The 19,992-nt window shown below is 38.7% G+C and overlaps 2 protein-coding genes across 2 annotated transcripts; one reads left to right on the top strand and one right to left on the bottom strand.

The window, feature by feature from the left end:
- The first annotated feature begins 1,049 nt into the window (after positions 1 to 1,049).
- On the top strand, positions 1,050 to 13,301 carry LOC147856208 (uncharacterized). Its single transcript, XM_087329231.1, has 9 exons — positions 1,050 to 1,157; positions 1,268 to 1,583; positions 2,371 to 5,316; positions 6,578 to 10,729; positions 10,806 to 11,517; positions 11,606 to 12,258; positions 12,368 to 12,506; positions 12,578 to 12,659; positions 12,767 to 13,301. Exons 2-9 carry the CDS (start codon positions 1,533 to 1,535, stop codon positions 12,867 to 12,869), a joined length of 8,838 nt encoding a protein of 2,945 aa, XP_087185357.1. The 5' UTR covers positions 1,050 to 1,157; positions 1,268 to 1,532; the 3' UTR covers positions 12,870 to 13,301.
- A 1,556-nt stretch (positions 13,302 to 14,857) lies between these two features.
- Positions 14,858 to 18,173, bottom strand: LOC147856207 (uncharacterized). The gene has a single exon (XM_087329444.1). The coding sequence runs from the start codon at positions 18,143 to 18,145 to the stop codon at positions 15,218 to 15,220; it is 2,928 nt and encodes a 975-aa protein (XP_087185570.1). The 5' UTR covers positions 18,146 to 18,173; the 3' UTR covers positions 14,858 to 15,217.
- Between the last annotated feature and the right edge of the window lie 1,819 nt (positions 18,174 to 19,992).

Raw genomic sequence — 19,992 nt, 5'->3', positions numbered from 1 at the left:
ATATTGATTCATAATACATATATACCATCTAGTGTCACCCATACTCAATGCATATGTAAAAAATCCCTTCTATCGAAACCACTTCAACATATTTTCACATTATTCGTTATGTCTTTATTATCAAAATTCCCTTGGATGAAATAATAGAACTATTCTTTCCAAACCAATAACAAGGGCCCTTCGTTCTAATTATTTTTATAATAAAGTATATGTTGTTTTTAACAACTTTTTAGCGTTACAAGTAAAACGGAGAAGGTCTATTTAAGAAGCATGTGGATTATTCTAAAATAGATCCCAACATGATTGATTACATGTGCTATGATGGTATGGTGACGATGGAGGTTAAGATTCTTAGACAATGGCTTCCTACTTGTTCTTGTCGAGTCTCTCTTTTTTTTTTCCCCCGCCACACCTATGGGATGAAGATGGAGCATGCGGGCCACGACACGTGGCAACAAACGACTTTTTCGCCAAGTGTGGTGGCATCAAATGTTCAGTGTGCGACACCTTATGCCGAGGTACAAGAAGAGGCGTTTGTGCGCGAGGCAAGGTGGGGGGAACTTGGAAGTGAGAGACCATGCGAGAATCTCGTGTGTATGCGTGCGTGGGTGGGTGGGTGGGACACTACAAGTGGGAGACATTGGGATCATTGGACAGGGCAGGTCTGTGTAGGGGTGGGGTGACCAACGTGTGGCATGTTAGGGTGCTGCTCCTCCGGCTCCTCACTCACTGGCTCTTACAAGTTACGGCTCCTCACTGGCTCTTACAAGTTACGGCTCCTCCTTCCTTTGACACCTTATGATTGGCCGGCTGACCGCACGCCCATTGCAAATGACACATTTTCTCATGGGAGTCCTTCCGCGAGGTCTTTTGTGGTGCTTTTATGCTTGTTTTCTCTTGAGCTTTCATGTGCAAAAATAAATTAGCAACAGAATTCGAGTGGTTGATTGAATTGATTGTGTGTTCGCGCATTCTCTCTCTCTCTCTCTCTCTCTCCCAATTATTCATTTAATTCCTGAAATTATTATTATTATTTTGGTTTATTTCCTTCCTCATCAGGCTCGCCACTGCCGGTGGCAGAATTCAACACTTTCTCTGTATCTTGGTTTCTGCTACAAATTTAGGGTTTCGCTTCCTTCCCCTCCCCCCTCTCTCAGGTATCCTGCCTTCCGTTGATCTTTTCTGTTCCTGTTTTCCTTCGCTGTCCTCTTCTTCTTCTTCTTCTTCTTCTCCCTCAGTGCTCAATAAGTTCTTTGTCATATATCAGGGTTTTCTTACCCGCTTTTAAGCACATCGGCATAATTTTTCTGCTCATGTTTGTGTGCACATTGTTACCGGAAAATCACGCAGATCTGCAAAGGAAATAAGGTCGTTTCATTGTACGCAGATTTTGGATCAGGAACTACCGATCAGATTGAAGAAGATTACCGCGACCTTACTCTGGATCCAATTCCACTCAAATCGATCCAATTCAAAGATATTTTTCAGGTTGCTAATATTATAATAGTCAGATGAAAGAAAATTGAATCGTCATGGACAAAGCCAAACATAAAGATGGAATGTTGGCTGCTGGCAAAAAACGGGTTTGTGATTCTTAACCTTTCCAATTATGTATGGTCTGGATGGTGCATCTGTCAGGCACTTTTTCATAGTCAAGAGACCATTGTTAGATGTGGATATGGTATTGCATTCTGTGGTTTACTATAGTTCTGGTTGTGATCTTTTGATCGGGAAACGATGTGTTTGTGAATCATAATCTTTTGAGCTGGATTTCATTGAGACACTTCTTCACAGTGAAGAGACATGTGTCTGTGAAATAATCATCTTTTGGGTTGGATTTCATTCAAGAGAACACGGTAGATACGATACCATATCTGTTTTATGGTAGTTGGGATGTGATATGTAACATAAGGTAGATGTGATAGGTTTTTTGCCTCAGGGTAGATGAGATATGTTACGTGTCATAGTATTTAATATAGGTTTACTTCTGATCTTATTGTTGGATGAAAATGAGTTAGGATTCATTGAGGGGATTTTTCATAGTCATGTAAGCATCAGGATGGGTCTCATGAAAACTGCACATATATATTGTATTTACTGGATAAAGCAAGAAAAAATGTCAGTTTCAAAATCTTTGCTCTTACTAAACCAGAAAAATTAAATGTTTCTCACATGAAACTAGATTTTTTATGCAATTGGTGGTGATAATGACACTGGAAGTATGATTGCTCTTGTTATTACTAACTCCTTGAAGATATGCATTTTAATGGTGATCTTGCTGATTCTTAAGGCACTAGCTTTGCATGTAATCTTGCCCAGTATGCGAGATTAATGGGTTGATCTTGATGTGATTGCTGCTTCTTTGTGCAGCTAGAGCAGTTTCGACAAAAGAAAGGTAAAGGGAGTTCGTCAAAAGGCCCCAAAGTGGAAAATGATGGAAGTCATGGAAATATTGGGATTGATTTAGAAGCTGGCATTGAAAAAAATCCAAAATCCAAAACACAAACCAGTGAGAATGCTAAATTTGCAAATGATAAAATCATAATTGACCTACATCTAGTTGAAGAATGTCGGATTGAAATGGAACAAAGATCTGAAGTGTCTCAGGTGGATTCTTCAGAATTCAATATTCAGCACACCACTTCAGAGGTTTGTGATTCAATTGGTTCCGTACAGAATACCGTAACAGAGACTTCAGCAAATGATGAGGTTAGATCACCTGACAGAATGAACCAAGAGGGTTGTAGTACAAGTTTGACTTCTGACTTTGACATTAGCATTTCTTCATATTCAGATGAAATCCCTCAGGATAGTGTTGTTTCAATATCTCCTGCCGTCACAAACATGGCTAAATTAAAAGAAGTGCCCAATGTGTTGTGTGAGAGTGGCAGGTTAGAGTTAGGCAATGAAGTTGAGCGTACTGAGGCTGAATCCAATGAACTTCAGATGTGTGGAACTACAAGTATCAATAATCCTTCAGAAATAGCAGAGAAGAAGGAAGATATGATAATGGAAGACCGAATGAACTCTAAGAATTTTGATGCTGATGCAATCAATGTGCTTCCAAATCAAGTCCACGATGTGATCCATGCATCCAAAGAGGAAGAAACATTGGGCAGTGATATGATTGGCATGTCTCACAATCAAGGTCACAGTAAAGATGTATTAGAGCCAGTGATGAGTCCTGACAGTGATTTAAGTACGGCAGAGCTTCCAAGCATGGGGCTAGATGATGCTCAAGGCTCAGAGCAATGTAACGATACATTACCACAAGGAATGAGCTCTGGAGTTTCTTTTAATATTTTTGATTCTCCACATGTAAAAATCGATGGCAATGATCATGGACAGGTTCCCTCCAAGAAGTTCCAGGAAAACCCACAACTGTGCGAAGAGGAAGGCATGTTACATCCTGAAATTGGTTCTGACATTGGAATGATGAAAAAATCTTCAAACATAGAGCCCGATAATAACGATGACTTTGGTGAGATCACAATGGTGGTACACAATGAATATTCACCAGAATCTGGGTTTGATTCGGATATCAATATACCTGTGAATCTTGTAAATGATTTGAACTCACAGATCAATGATAATAATGTTGCCATTGCTTCTTCCAAATGTGCTGAGGATATTCTGCTAGTCCAAAGAGTTGAAGGCACATTAGCGCATCAGATTGAGTCTGACGAGGTTGTAATCCAGACTTCTGCTGGTCCTGAAGCGGAATCAAACAAGACACTTGATGACAATCATTCAAAATTTCTCCACTCCCATTTTGCTGGGGAGGCCAGTGTAAGCGAAGCAACAGTAAGCATGTCTTTTTCAGATACAATAGGCCAGCACTTTGATGACAGCCAGATGGAGTTGAATGAACAATCATCCTTAGGTATTCTAACGGGGAGTGAAGATCAGCAACCGGCGACCATAGCAGTTGATCAGACAGAAATAGGGTCTGCCCAGTTGGAAACAGGTTTTGAGGCTATTTCCAAAGGGTGTGATGAAAATACATGCGTGGAAAGCTGTGTGACATCAGATGGTTATATTTTAGACAAACATACAGATCAAATCCTAGAACAAGATACTCTCAACAACTTCACTGGCATAGGGCTTTTGGATCAAAAAACAATACTCAAGGAACATACCAATCCAATACATATCAAACAAAATGTTCAAATTGTACACACTGATGTACTGACCAATGATGCAGGAATTTTGAGCCAGAAAGAAGAATTTGAAAATGCTGATTTGATTCAGGATGGGGGTGCTTTAGGAATGGTTGAAAATGCATTTGCAGGGGATTCTGAGCTAGTAGATTCCCCCTTGGAGTCCAATGTCAACAATATCTCTGGCAGTATGGAATCTTGTGAGGACAAACGATCAAATGTGAGCATAGGAGAACATAACACTCCTGAAGTGATACTGCCCAGGCTGGTGAAAATTGATGTAGCAGCACCCAACCATATGAGCACATACACATTAGACGAAGATGCACCTGTAAATCAAATTGAAGAATTGCAATATCAGTCTGAACAGACAATAGGAAGTATTGGATCCATAGTTGTTGAGGAGGTTAGGAAACTAACATCTGAGATAGATTCTAGTGCTGAAACAGGAGAGGAAAGTGTAACCTTATTGAATCAGGAAACAAGGTCTATTAATCAAGAGGAAATTCCAAGTTGCAATACTGTTTCAGTAGAAATAGATCCTGATATGAAGTCTCATGCACTTGAAATGGTGGAAATTGTCAATGATTTAGTGGTTGCTTCTGCAGGCGGGGTTGAGTTGGCATCTGAAATAGGATATGCTTTAGATGCAAATTCCTCAAAAGATGTTTTGAATGGAGACCAGACATTTGTAACTTCTGTTGAGTCTGAGTTGAATGAAATAGCCACCGATAAAAAAGATGCCGTTGAGGAGAAAATTAATATACAGTTTTCTTCCCCAGGATCTTCTACAATCAGGATGGACGATTCAAGGCCACAGATTCCAAGTAGCGACTCAACAAGAGAAATTTACTTTGAGGGACAAAAAGATACGTCAGCAAATGCTAGTTTGAGTAATGAAGATGGTGATTTTAGTGCAAATGTGAACCTAAACAACTCCACGGTGAATCCACTAAATGAGCAGGAATCTAGAGCTTCTGAGGGCCCACCTTCCGTTGATATGAACTTATCTGAGAGAAACTTAGACCCTGAAATTTGTGCGTCAGAATCATCTTTACTGGCTTTAACAAAGAATCAAGGTGATGACCAAAAAAGCTTAGGTGATTCACAGGTTTTGTGTTTCTCAAGTGCTTGGTGTACTCAAGGGGACAACAAGGTAAAAATATATTTGATATTTCAGAATAATACCAGTGTCATTTTTTAAAGTGCCTTGTATCATTCAAGCATAGAAAAGAAGTGCAGTAACTATTTCCTTTGATCTTATTTCTCACCAGAATAGTGTCATCTTGTAGAATACTTTCTATCAATGAAGCAGAGAAGAGGAGTTCTATATATTATATTTAAAAGGAAAATGACCGAGTCATGGTTGGATATTCATTCCATGAGACTCTGTTATAGTCCAATGTATCAGCATGTGTGACTGCCATTGCGCACCATTGCACATAAACCTAAATCGTTCCACAAATGTTTCTTTAATATCCTTGAAAGGATAACAATTGCATATAAAAACTCATGGATGGTTACTGCATTATGCCCATTGTCAAGACATGCAGAGACCTGAGTGCTGCTTTATGGAGGTAGTAGGGACTAATGTTAACTCCCAGAAAAGGTGCCATGATTCTTGCTTGTAATACTCAGCATTTGACATGATTTGAGTCTCAGGTTGCACATGCATCTTAATAAAGACAATAGTCTATATGTAGCATGCGCTCATATATCATGTTCAGACTTATTCAGCTATTTCTTATCCCATTGCATAAAAGTATTTATCTATGACCTGTACATCAGCGATCTAAGTGTCCATGGTGTAGTATGATCTTGACGTGGAGTATCCAAATTATCTTCTCAATCAAATATTTTCTATCATCCATTAGATAAGATTGATCTACTCACGTAATTCATAAGCCTGCAACTTTTAAGGATTTTTCAGAACTAATTTCTGTTTGTCATGCACGCAAAACAGTTGAAACCATAGCCAAACAATGAGTGTATTCTGATGGTTAGGATGGATATAATTTTTCAAAACTAATTTCTGATTACCATGCAAGCCATAGGCAAACAACCAGAATGTATTCTGATGATTAAGATGGATATAATTATTGAGAGTCAGAGTCAGAGTTGCACTCAGGATGAATCCGATTCACAGGATCCATATTAAGAGTTGTCTTTATTGCCTTGAGCCTGAGAATAGAGTATCTTATGTGGTCTATCTCAAGGCTGGATTTCATGAGTTCCTCACATCAACAAGCGCTGGATGTGTGAAAAGTTTGTGAAAGCATGACAATAGCTTGATTACTAAGTTAATTATAAATGTTTAAATTTCAGTATTTTTTGATAACTTTAATTCCTGTAGATGCTGATGATTGTTTGTTAATGAAGCATATTGATATGTTGTGGTTTTTAACTATGTCATTTAGGTCACAGTAGAAGAAATGACAGGTTTGACAAGGGAGTTTCATACCCCAGTTCATGTGAAGGAATCTGAGAGTGAAGGGCTTCAGGTTGAATTCAATGCTGAAGCTGAAAAAGGAACTGATGGGACAGATGTGACTTTGAAAGTTCTAATGCATGTGGTTGGGCGTCTGCACCATCTCGTTTATCATGAGGCAGAAGAGAAAATTAGTGGGGTATCTCATGAGGCAGTGCTGTCCACTGCTAGCCTTGAGACTCTACAACAAGATTGTGATACCTGGATTGACACATTGCAAGAAAATGTAGAAGAAAGGGGACAAATGCAAAGCGCAATGAGACAGCTGCAGGATGAACTATCAAGTAGAGAGGCTCATTTAGCGGGAGTTACTACAGAGTTAACTGAGCTATCTTTGAACTATTATGACCTGCAAAGGAATCTAGACGAGAAGATGAAATCAGAAATGAAAGTAAGGCAGGAGTTTGCTGAGCTCTCTCAGAACTATGAGGATATACAAAAGAATCTAGAGGAAACCTCTAATAAAGAAAACAAGGTGAGACAGGAGTTGAATGCGCTAACCCAGAAGTATGAGTCCCTGCAAAAGGATCAAGAGGAAAAGATGAAGATGGAAATCAGGCTTAGCCAGTTGGAAAATTTATTATCAGTGAGAGACACAGATATGGAGAAACTTTCTAATCAGTTTTTGGAGCTTTCCGAAAGTTACGATCTGGTAATGACAGAGGCAGCAAAATCTAGTAAAGTAAAGGATGTTCTGGAAGCTGATCTTGAACACATTAGGAGCTTATACATGGAGCAGGAGCAGAAGCTTTTACGGATGTGCTTACAAGCTAGTACTCTATCTGAGAGGATATGTTCTGCTGTTAATACTGCATATGATTCAGAGGACATTAGCACCGATTCCATGGGTGCCCTGGAGATTGGAATTGGCTATTTATTAGAAAAATATGAAACAAATTGTGTGGAACTGAAACTCCTTTCTCAAAGGGCTCTGGAAATGGATAGCTTGAAAGCACTTACCATCTCAGAGCAGGAGGAATTGACTCTTTTGCATAGCCAACTAGAACTTTTAAGCAATGAACTTACACATGCAAGGGAGGAAACTTTCCAACAAATAGAAATTAAAGACGGGTATTTGAAGCAGCTTACTGAGCTGTCTCAGAGATATGAAGATCTTCAGAAGAACTTGGAGGGAAGGACACACATAGAAAGCAAGATTGGACAGTTGGAGGACTTATTATCAATAAAAGATACCGATATTCAAAGGCTTTCAGAACAGGTTGACAGCGTAGTGGCAGAGGCAACCAAGACTTCCGACGAAAAGATTGCATTAGAAAGTGAACTTAAAAGCACACAGACACTGTATGCTGAACAGAAAGAACAATATTCCAGGATGTGCTTGCAGATTAGTAACCTGTCAAAGAGAATAAGAGAAACTCTAGGGGGTCCAGACCAGGTAGAAGACATTGATTGCAATTCAATGGCTGATATGGAACATGCAGTCAGATCTTTGTTAGAGCAATATGGAGTTTATTCTGCAGAAATTAAGCTGCTTTTACAAAAAGTTAATGACTCTGAATCTCCTGCCCATGAAGAGGTTGATGAGCTGAAAACCCTCATGGCCTCTAAGGAGATAGAAATATCTGGTTTGCATGATCAGATAAGCCTCTTAACAAGTCAGCTTAATAGAACAAATGACGAAAGTGAGCAGAAGGTCCAACAGGCGGAAGAAAAATTGCTTGGAGTTAGAGAGAAGTTGAGCATGGCAGTAACTAAAGGAAAAGCTCTTCTTCAGCAGAGAGACAACCTGAAGCAGTTGCTAGCGGAGAAAACTGCAGAGTTAGATGCCATAACATCCTCATATAAACATGAGCTGCAGCTAAAAGAGTCTGCCCTAAGTGAAGCTTATAACAAAGTCAAACTGTATGCAGAGTCAGTGGACCGTGTAGAAGCTTTAGAATCAGAGCTTTCGTACATAAGAAATTCTGCAAATGCTTTAAGGGAATCTTTCTTGCAAAAGGATGCTATACTCCAGAAGATCGAGGAGATCTTGGAAGATTCAAATCTACCAGAAGAGATACTGCTTAAAGATATATTTGAGAAAGTAGATTTTTTAATTGAAGCATATAGTCGAAGAAACCTCCTGCTTGAAGGGGAAGGTCAACCCCAAGTAAGGGGACTAGATGAGTCATCAGGTACAGACCCAGATTTACAGACACAGGAAATTGAAGAGTTAAACCGAAAGTGTGATGATCTACTTCGAAAATACAGGGGAATGGCAGAGCAGTCTGCTATGTTGGAGCAGTCTTTGGTTGAGAGGAACCTTATAATACAAAAGTGGGAGCAGGTGTTAGATGCGATCGAGATGCCTCCAACAGTGAGGTCAAAAGAAGCAGAGGATAGAATTGAGTGGTTGGGCAAAGAGGTTTCTGATTCATATGCTCGCTCTAATCTTCTTCAACAAGAAGTGGAAACCTTGAAAGCAACAATTGAATCCCTGAATAATGCTCTTCATAAGTTACAGGTGCAGAATGATATGATCAGTTGTGAGCTAGAGGCAAAGGAGAAGGAGTTGAAAGTGACAGTAATGGATTTGGAGGATGTGACTTCCAAATACAACAACACATCAAGACTAACCCTTCAAGTTCATTCTGAAATTGGTGTGTCAGAAAGGTCCTATCCAGATGAGACAGAACAGGAGAGAAACGAACAGATCCAATCTCCAGTGCAGCATACAGACCTAGAAACTCTTATTGTTAGTTTCCCTACCATGCTAGGCGATGTTCTGCAGGCAGAGGAAATCAAAAGAACACTTTCTGCTCCCACTATGAGTATAGCAATAGGACAACTAGTGAAATTGCTTGGTGATAACTGTAGGGATTTGGCTATGAAAATTGCAGATGCAAAAGCTGAAGTTGAGAAACTGTTGGCTTCAAGTTTGGTTGATAAAGAGAGAGAGTCAGAGTTAAATGAATTAGGTGAAGCACTTTCATTGAAGATTATAAGTGAAAGTAATTTGTGCCGACAAATTGAAGAACTCCATGTAATCAAATCAGCACTTGAGAATGAAGTTAATGAATCACAAACTCAGGTGAAGGAAATGTCTGAGAAACTTTCGTTAATGAGAAGCGAAATTGCAAAGTCAAGTATGGAAGCTAGTCAATCAGAAGAAAAGCTTGCATCTGTTCGGGAAAAGTTGAGCCTGGCTATAAAGAAAGGCAAGAATGTTGTTCAGCAACGGGATGCTCTAAAGCAATCATTGGAAGAGAAAATTGCTGAGCTCAGTAGAGTTATTAAAGAGAGAGAAGCAGGAGATATGGCTTTGAAAAAGGCAGAACAGAACATCAAACATCTATTACAGAGAGTGGATTTATTAGGAGCTGAATTGTCAACCTCCAAAGATCAGGCTCTCAACATTGAGAGATCCTTGCAGGAGAGTAATAGAGCATTGCAGAAGTTTATTGAAGTTGTTGGGAATTTAAGCATGACAGGTGCTCCTCATTCAGCAGACATTGGACATACGATACAGTGGCTTTCACAGACTGTGGTTGATGCCCAAAAGAAGATAGGAGTCAGTGAGCAAGAAGCCAAGAAATCAAAGAGGGCTGTTGAGCTGTTAGCCCTTGAGGTAGAAGAAACACAGGAAAGGTTGGACTCTCTAAACGAGGAGTTGAAGCTTGCTGAAAACAACATTTCTATCCTGATTGAGGACAAAAAGAAAGTTGAGGCAGCCAAGGCAGAGACTGTCTTCCGCCTAGAACATGCAATGGCAAATATAAACTCTCTTCTGTTCGAGTTGACCCAATCAAAAGAATCCATAGGGAAGTTGGAAAGAGAGAACACTGCATTATCAGTTCAGTTGGAGGAGCTTGGACGTGAGCAAGAAAAATCTCTAGAACAGCTTAAAGATTTGCCTCATTTATATACCAAAGTGAACTCTTTAAAAGACTGCCAGGGTTCTTTACTGAAGATGCTTGCTAATGAGTGCTTGAAGCTAGCAGAAGACATGAAAGGGAGGAATGCTTTGGCAATACGGCTTTCAGAAGAGTTTTCTTCTTTGGAAGGCCAAACAACCAATGCTACATTCATAGCTCATGAGCATTTTATGAAGGATTCCTACCCTACAATGTGGAAATCAGAGGTATCTTTTTCCCCTCTGTAAGCCACCCCCCTCTCTTTTTTATTGACTTTACACCTTTATGCTTGTCTTGTTGCAGCTTTTAGTGAGTCACAAAGACTGGAAACACGGGGTGGACACTAGCTCTATGAAATTACTGTGTGAGATGATGGAGTCTGATCTCCAGAGTTTTGGCAGTTTTTTAAGTAACTTCATAGTAGCAGCTTCTCAGGATTCTGTAGCTATGTCACAATTACTATTGGGGGCATGTAATGAAATTCACTTAATTTCACAAAAGATGAAGAATCAGGTGATGGATGCTGACGTTTCAACATCATTGGAGTCCTTGATGCTTCAGAAGGATAAAGAGATTGCCAATTTAGATGTTCAGTTGAAGACTGTTGTAGAACAAGTCAAAACTGCAATTGTAGAGCTTGAAGGAGTTAGAAGGCGAATCCAACTACAATCAAGTAACAATTCAAGGTTCGACATACTCGATTCAGATGTAGCATCAACTGCATCAACTGATTTAGAGAAGCTTGCACTTAGCTTAGTGGGACGATTGGACTGTGCTGTCAAAGATCTCGCACTATATGTGGAAGAAAGTGGTGAAATCAAGAAACAAAATCAAGAAATCAGAAGTCAGCTGACTGAAGCAGAGTTAATTTGCAGTAGGATGGATGAACTGCAACATCAAGATAAGCTCAAGATTGCCGAACTACAAAAATCTTTGGAAGCCTGTGAAGTGAATGTACAGAGGATGTATGAAGAACTACATTCACATCAGGATATCTTGTCAATAAAAAAACAGGGTATAACTGAATTAAGCCATTATGTTTTAAAGAAAATGCAGTATATTTTTTCTGAACTTACAATTCCACCATTTAATGAATCTTGCAGAGGAATCAAAGCTTGTAGGAGCCCTGAACAAAGCAGAGACACAGGTAGCTGAACTCTCTGCCAAGGTAGAGGAGCTTCAGAAATCAAAACAAGATCTGGAGGCTTCTCTTAGTAAGGCTTCAAGCAGGTTCTCTGCAACTGTTAATAATTTCAATAACTTTAAGAGACTTGCTGAGAAGCTCATTGAGGAAGCTCAAGGTCAACATTTACTCTTAGAGGGTCGGGATGCACAAAATTCGCAGTTGAGAGATGAGATTGCGTTGAAAAGAACTGAGATAGCCAGTTTGAAAATTCTTGTGGATGACAAGTCGACCAATCTGTCACAGATTCACAAACGATTAAAGGAGATCATTGGAAAGGATAATCAGGGTGTTGAATTGCCAAGTGAATCAGATTCGCAAATTGATGTTAATAGCATTAATGAGCTTCTTGGGACACTAGCCACAAGAATGCAGGTTGGATCAGAAGATCTACGCATTGAACTTGCTAGAAAGGATGCGTTGTTGCAAGATATGCAGATGAGGCATAATGATTTGGCTGGAAAGGTCAAATTCCTTCAGGCATCTCTTCAAGAAAATGAGAGGATATTGGAAGAAAGAGATGATTTGATTATGCCTGACAAGACAAGACCTTCAACACAAGTTGATGAAACGGTATATTTTTCATGTTTTCTAGTGTTCAAAATGAGAGGGGAATCTGATAGATCAATGTCCTGTGGTTCAACGTGTCAATATTTAATTTAACATTATTTATATGCTTCAGGGAAATAGAGCAAAGCTTATAGTACAATCACCTGCTGTTGTAACTCGTGGACGGAAAGTATCTGCATCAGATCAATTTGTGGTTGACGTGGATATGCAGAGTGACAGATCTTTATTAGATTCCACTGATGACGACAAAGGTATCCAGTTTGTTCTTATATTATCCAAACTTTTTTGCAATCATTCTTCTAACTGGAGTATGTTTATGCAGGACATATATTTAAGCCGCTCACAGCATCAAGATTAATTCCTCGTGGGGCACGCTTTTTAGTTGATCGGATAGATGGGTTTTGGTAAGCATTGTTTTAGCTTGCTGAATTATCTTCAACCAATGAATTGAAATTATGAATTTTGGAGGCTTAATCTGTTTGTTTTTCTTCTGCTTCTTGGTGTTTTGAAGGGTTTCTGGAGAACGACTTCTAATGCGAAGGCCAGAGGCAAGGTTGAGTGTGATGCTGTACTGGGTTATATTGCACATCTGGATGACTGTCCTCTTATTCTGAAGCAGATCGTAGGTTGAAGGGTGGTATCAAACATAAAGCAAGAGCTCAAAGATTTTGTAGTTTTGTTTATATAAGGTCTGAGAAATTTTGGCATGGATTTTTTATATCAACTTGGGAAGAATTGAGAAATGGATTGAAGGAATGCTCTTTCAACTCAACAGTGCAGTCCAACAATTCAACACAGAAAGATGAGTCATCTTTGTTTTTATTTTTGTAAATTCGATTCTTCCCCATGCCTGGGGTTATGTCTTCTGTCAACCCTTTACACCTGACAAGCTACATATTCACAGCTTGGTTCCAATTTTATAGGCTTCATTCTATTCCTCCTGCAAATTCATTGTTCATGGAACTTTCTAGTAGGTTCCTGATGTATATTTGTAACTTACGTAAAGCATATAAAGAGAATCCTGAAAGGGTTTTATTTCTGAAAAATATGCTTGCAGAATTAAGAATCTGAAATGTGGAGCTAATTTGATGTTCAAACACATGCAGTATATTATAAAGTCACTCCAATATTTACCCATGAATCCATATTATGGGGCGGGAAAATCTCACTTCTATGTACTTGGGAAAATCTCTCACGTCTATTTACTCGGAATTCAACTAAACCATGTGTTTCTCAACATTAAGCCACGAGTGCTAGGTATGCAAACATCCAAAATAGTGCCTATAGGGTATCAATGATGTGTTTGTTGGAGACCTAGAGAAAACTGATCTATTTGCATGCTGTCTTGTCTTTGAAGAGGAGATTAAATGCTTCATATTTTAATAAAACAAACAGAAGTCTGTTGTGAGTGACATTTCCTATAACATGGCAGCTTTGAGGGAGGCCACTAAAAAGGCAGAATTAATTCAGTATAATTTGCATTCTTCTACATCAAAGGGATATATTCTCTGTTAGTCAGTTTGAAACACCTTAAACTTACTTATGAACATAAATGCAATTCCAATTATTTTATAATTTGTATAGAACCCCAAGAGTGTGGATAAATTATTACGGGACTTTTTTTCCCTCGTAGTTTTTGCACTTGTCATTGATATATTCAGGCTCCATACTTCAAATTTTGTCAAGACAACGAAAGTACACTACTAATCAGTTTATTCTTTTATCTGTTCTAAACTGGACACTACACTCATTCAATTTATTTTTAGACCGAATTTCTTGAGGAGAATTTTGATGCTGGTAGCACGACACACTTCACATTCGTTGATTAATTGCCCTCACATACAATGTAAATTTTCTGCTATCAGTGGTGTTTGCATACCCAGCTTTGGTGATTTAATCTCACAAGTCACAACATGATAACATAAAATTCTCCACAGCAGTTTCACCAAGTCACAGCTCAATGTTACATTGATTAGTTGTTATCTACTAGGCTAATCCAATTATTCCTTGCTAGTTATAGTTAGTTTACCAAAATAGGTCTTGCCTCCTAAGCATTACCTTCCTGATAAATTTAATCATCAAACTTCTGCCAATTCTCACACCATATCTTTTAATTTTAATCATTGGAATATTTTAATATCTAATAAATTTTAATCTTTCAACTTCTTATGCATGTTCATGCAAAGCATTTTTGAGACAAACTTAGACCTCTGAGATATGCTCTCATATGGATGTTTGTAGGAATACAGGAAGCAAGGGTAGAATGCTATACTTTCATGTTCGGAAGGAAAGCTCCATAGATTAGAAGGCATCATTTGATAGAAACTTCCTTTGCCTGACAACTATCACTGATTAACCATTTCTCTGCAGCTTCAGTTATTTTATCTTTATTCTCAACGGCATGCCTTGAGTGGTATAGAAGTCCCTTAGTTTGAGTTCTCTCAAACATAAACTGTCAACTGCAAGTTCATAACTGGATAACCTTCTTCATTGTCACTTTTTGAGGTTGTAGAAAGTATGCACCGAAGCTCAATATGCCCTCATACTTCAACTTGCTATCTTTAGCATTAGTTACATAAACCAAAAAAAATGTCTTTTGATCTCAGCATAAAAATAATCTTCATTAAGATTCCTGCAATGACCTTTCAAGTATTGGTTTCCTTGTAGTGCTCTTTTATACCACTATGATGCTTACTGCTCACACTGGTTCCAGTTTAGAACAAAGTATCTTTCCATAACATTACGAGAACATAATCAAATAGTAGAGCTTGAAGTAATACGTCTTTTTGTTCAGAAGATTCACAGATATTCTCACATGCTGAACACTATGTTGACATAAGAAAATGGAATTCCCATCTTTGCCCCAATTCTTTACCAGTGCTAGAGACTTGACATTTTTATGGTTGCCGATATTGCAGCAATGTGTAAATTCTCGTTACATATAAGATAAAGGTCATATCCCCTAATTTTTTGCTTCCTCAAATCTCTCTTCTTCATCTTCCACACTTTCTGACTCCCTTAATCGAGAATCACTCCTTTCTTTTAAAAACTGCACAAATTGCATCTCATGTGTAACCATGCTAGCTAGATCAAATCTTCCAGCTTGTTTGTATATGTTAATAACTGCTTTGAAGCAAGCTTCATCTGGTCTGCATTCTACTTGTTTCATTCTGCTGAACAACCTTGTCACACCTTCAACCAATCCAGCTTTACCATACAATAAAAGCATTGTAGTGAAGGTCACAACATTTGGATTTGGTCCATTTCTCTGCAACTCAAGGAATATCCGCACAGCTTCATCAAACCGTCCATTAGTTCCATAAACATTAAGTATTGCATTATAGGCAATTATATCAAGCACTAGTCCACTTTCTTTTATCCTAGAACATGTTTCCATAGCTTCTGTTTGCATCCCAACAAAACAATAAAGACTTGCCATAGCAATCAGACAATGTATACTACTTCTTTGCTTACGAGCCAATTTCAATTTCCACACTGCCTCTTTTAATAGGCCTGAGTTCTCTATGATATCCTTGAGACAAAAGTAAGTTCTTAAATCAGGCCAGCATCCTTGCTTGACCATTTCTTGAAAAATGGCAAGGGCTTCTTGATGTTTCTCATTGTTTGCATACAGATCTATCACCACGTTGAAAGAGGAAACACCAAAAAACAAACCCAACTCTTTCATAGTACTTGCAACAGAAAATGCTTCTTGGATCCTTCCTGTTTTTTTCAATATACGTATAATGATCTTGCATGAAGTTTTGTCAAAATAACCACCTTTCTGCATTTTCTTAAAAGAAACCCACACGGTGTCAATCATTCCAGTCCTCCCATAAATATCAAGAAGAATATTCCAAGCTTGCACATTTGGGTGCACTTGCATACATTCAACCTTCTTGAACATTTCTTTAGCTTTCTCCAACATGTCAAGTTTCCCATAAAGTTTCATCATCATGCAACAAGCAATGCTATTTGTCGTATGACCTTCAACCTCCATAGCACACAAAGTAGCTTCTGCTTCTTTCAGCATACCAGCCTCAGCATAAGCATTCACCATGGCATTGTATGCCACTTCATCTACATGTGTATGGACACTGTTCATTTCTTGAAATACATTTTCAGCTTCTTTGACCTGACGTAATTTAGAAAATGTGGAAAGGACAGATGTATAACTAGAAACACTAGGCTTGAATCCTCTGTAATGCATTTCAGCAAGTAAAGCAACAGCTTTTCCTACTGAACCACGTTTTGCGGAAGCATGTATCATTGTGTTAAAAGTCGCCTCATCAGCTATAATCCCTTCAGACTCCATGGTTTCAAACAAACTAAAGGCTTTCCAATACCTCTTACCTAGGCCATATGCCTTAATCATCACATTATAAAACAAGCTACTTTTTTGCACACCTAGCTCTGTGGAAGAAAGGAAAATCTGTTCTGCTTTTTTCCATGATCCACGTTCAGCATATGAATTAATCAAAGGGAACAAGTTATCACTCGTCAAGTCTCCACACATTTTGAGTCTACTAAATTGCTGAGAAGCGTTCACATAATCTCCTGCTCGTATATACATTTGAATAAACTGCACAAGCAATGCTGCATTAAGAAGAAATCCAGCTTCTTCCATTTCCATAGCAAGGTTTTCTGCTTCAATCACCAAACCACTAGAGGTATAACCAAGAAAAAGAGTCCTGTACGAGACAGCATTTGGTAAGACCTGAGATTGCTTCAAGCTCAAAAGAGTTTCTTGCGCTGATTGAAAGTTGCAGGATTTCACATACAATGCAATCAGTATATTGTAAGTACCAACATCAGGTTCACATCCACTATCTTTCATTTTCTCAAATAAAGCTTCCGCTTCAGCAAGACGATTATTGCTACCACATATTTGCATCATTGTGTTGAAAGAAACAGTATCAGGCTTGAGACCAAATGATATCATGTCTTCAAATAGACGAGAAGCATTATCAAGGCTACCTGCCTTTCCATATAAGTCAATGAGTGTGTTATATGTATCTACTTTCTGTGGCCGGATGCATTTATCATCTTCCATGTCTATTCCATAGAGAAACTTCTTGCTAAAAGTTTCAGCTTCTGAATAGTTCCCAGACCATTTATACAGATTCAGCACTGTATTCAGAGTTACTTCATCTGGCTGAATTTTCTCCTCAGACATGCCTTCAAACCATTTAAGAGCTTGTTCTTTCAATCCAGATTTAGTATAGGCATCGATAATGGTGCTGTATGTAACATTGCTTGGCCTAATTTTATCTTGCACGGACATTTTCTCCCAGAAATCATTTAAAAGATCCCATTTTCTGTGCTTCCCAATGATTTTGAACATGATATTGTATCTGAACACATTAGGGATATGATTTTCAAGGTTTCGGAACCAATCAAAGAGATACATGGCAACGTTCACATCATTTTGTTCACTGAGAATAATGGCTTCTTCTCGAGGAGAAAGCTTACCTTGCCAAGGTTCCATGGCAGAAGGAACGTCGAGACCAGATTGCAAGGCTTCAAGAACAGATAGGATCTTATGGCTGTGTTCTTTCTTTTTCTTCTTCGTTCTAATTCTTCCAGGATTCCAATAGGAACTAGAATCAGAGCGAAGGTATGGTTTCTGGCGCAGGCTAATACACGAACCAGAAATCGCAATCTTCTTCTTATTCTTCTTCTCTTTCTCTTTATCCTCCTCGTTCTCTTCCAACTTCGTCTTATCCTTCTCTTTCTCCATTTCTTTCTGCTTCTGCTTCTCTTTCTCTACGAAGCTCTGCGCAGGTCTCTGAGAAAGGGAGAGGACGAGACTGTCTGGATGTGATGGGGCACAGGAGTTGCTGTTTCTAGGGTCTGCGGAGACACCGAGGTCTATGGCCATGGCCCTCATCTCTCTCTCTCTCTCTCTCTCTCTGTGACTGTGTTTTCCCTGATGAAGATTTTGAAAAGAGCAAAAATACTAGAAAAATATATACTACATATAACTCTAGCTTTGAATTTTTGAACAGACTTATGCTACTTCAATTGGAAGTGTGAGAACATGTACATAAGCATATATGTATTCTTGTATATATATATGCATTTATTCAGTCTAGTGCTTAGCATGTGGATCACACTAAGTATGATGAGAATGAAATTAATCATGACCATGACCATGACCTTGACTATGATGAGGACGAAATTGATCATGACCATGACCTTGACCTTGACTATGATGAGGACGAAATTGATCATGACCATGACCATGACCTTGACCTTGACCTTGACATTGATCATGACCATGATTGTGACATATCTCTCTTTAGAATGTGTACTAAATGATGATGATGATGGTTTTGTCATCCTTGAGAAACAAGGAGAGAGACTTCACCCACCCCAATATGGTTTCAATTCAGGTAGAAATATATTGTAGTTCGATTTGGAGAGAACTTATGATGATGTTAATTGGTCCTTTGTTTCCGGGTTAATGCATACAATGGGCTTTGGACCACATATGCCTCGCCTCATATTCTGATTAGGCCAAGATGATTTAGAGAGAACTTATGATCATGTATCCTTTGTTTTCGGATTAATGCATACAATGGGCTTTGGACCATGTATGTCTCGCCTCGTATTATTGTAAGGACAAGATGGTTTGGAGAGAACTTATGATCGTGTTAATTCATCCTTTGTTTCCACGGTAATACATACAATGAGCTTTGGACCACGTATGTCTCGCCTCATATCCTTATTAGGACAAAATGTAGTGTCTTGAGTACATGCTTAGTCGTGGAGTTACATTAGATATTGCCCTCGCGAGATATGTTCATCAAATATGCCCACTTAGCTCATTGTTGTTTTATATTATTACTCATTCTTTATCAGTAGTGATTTTGTCAATATGTGGTGTCACGGGTAATGCCCAACGGTGGAGTTACATCAGATATTTCTCTCATGAGATTTGTTCGTCGAGGATGCCCACTTATCTATTCTTGTTTTCTATTATTACTCATCCCTTGAGGTTATCAAGGGCTGCAACTAATAAGGACAATATAGGCCCACATCTTCCATCTCGGAGGCAATTAGTAATGCAAGCTTTAGTTGATGAATCTATCATATTTTCCAAAAAGGGGATTCTTGTATGGAACCAATTTGCATTGGAATTTTGATCATAATCAAATCTCCAACCTCCCATATCACAACCAATGGGTCATAGCCCATGCATTCCACATATATGTTGAATATAAAGTTGATATTGCGGAATATTGAGGACCTGTCAGTGAGTCCAGCAAATAATACAAGTAGCAAGCAAGGTAGAGTTATGCACTGTGACAAGATTCACAATGATAAAAACAAACAGTTGCATAGAGAGAGAGAGGTTTAAGCTCAAAGAGATTGTCTTACATTAACCACTGATTCGTCTTTACAAGGTCAGTTACCGACTTATATAGTTAGGTTAACTGTGTGTTCACACTAGAGATACAAGGTGGGCAAAGTGAGACTTTTATCCCAACAAACTCCCTCGTAGAAGGACTACTCTGTCTACATACAATGATATGGGGTTGTCTCCCCCGTAAGCTTAAATTACAACTTAAATTTAAAATGTAATGTGTGTTACAAGTTGACCGGTTGTGGCCGAGTCGGCAGAGGTAAAGTAGATTTTAGCAATTGGATATTTGCTGAGTTGGTTGATGTTTGAATCGGATAGTGATCGATTTTGCTTTTGGTCTCTAGGTCGTCGACTCTCCGTGCGCGTTG

The sequence above is a fragment of the Azolla caroliniana genome, unplaced genomic scaffold (assembly GCF_043228905.1).
Source record: "Azolla caroliniana isolate FFs.n. ecotype wild unplaced genomic scaffold, voAzoCaro1.0.p SCAF_13, whole genome shotgun sequence".
NCBI lineage: Eukaryota > Viridiplantae > Streptophyta > Polypodiopsida > Salviniales > Salviniaceae > Azolla > Azolla caroliniana.
Note: the sequence above shows the minus strand (reverse complement) of the source record. Positions and strands in the feature narration are given on the sequence as shown.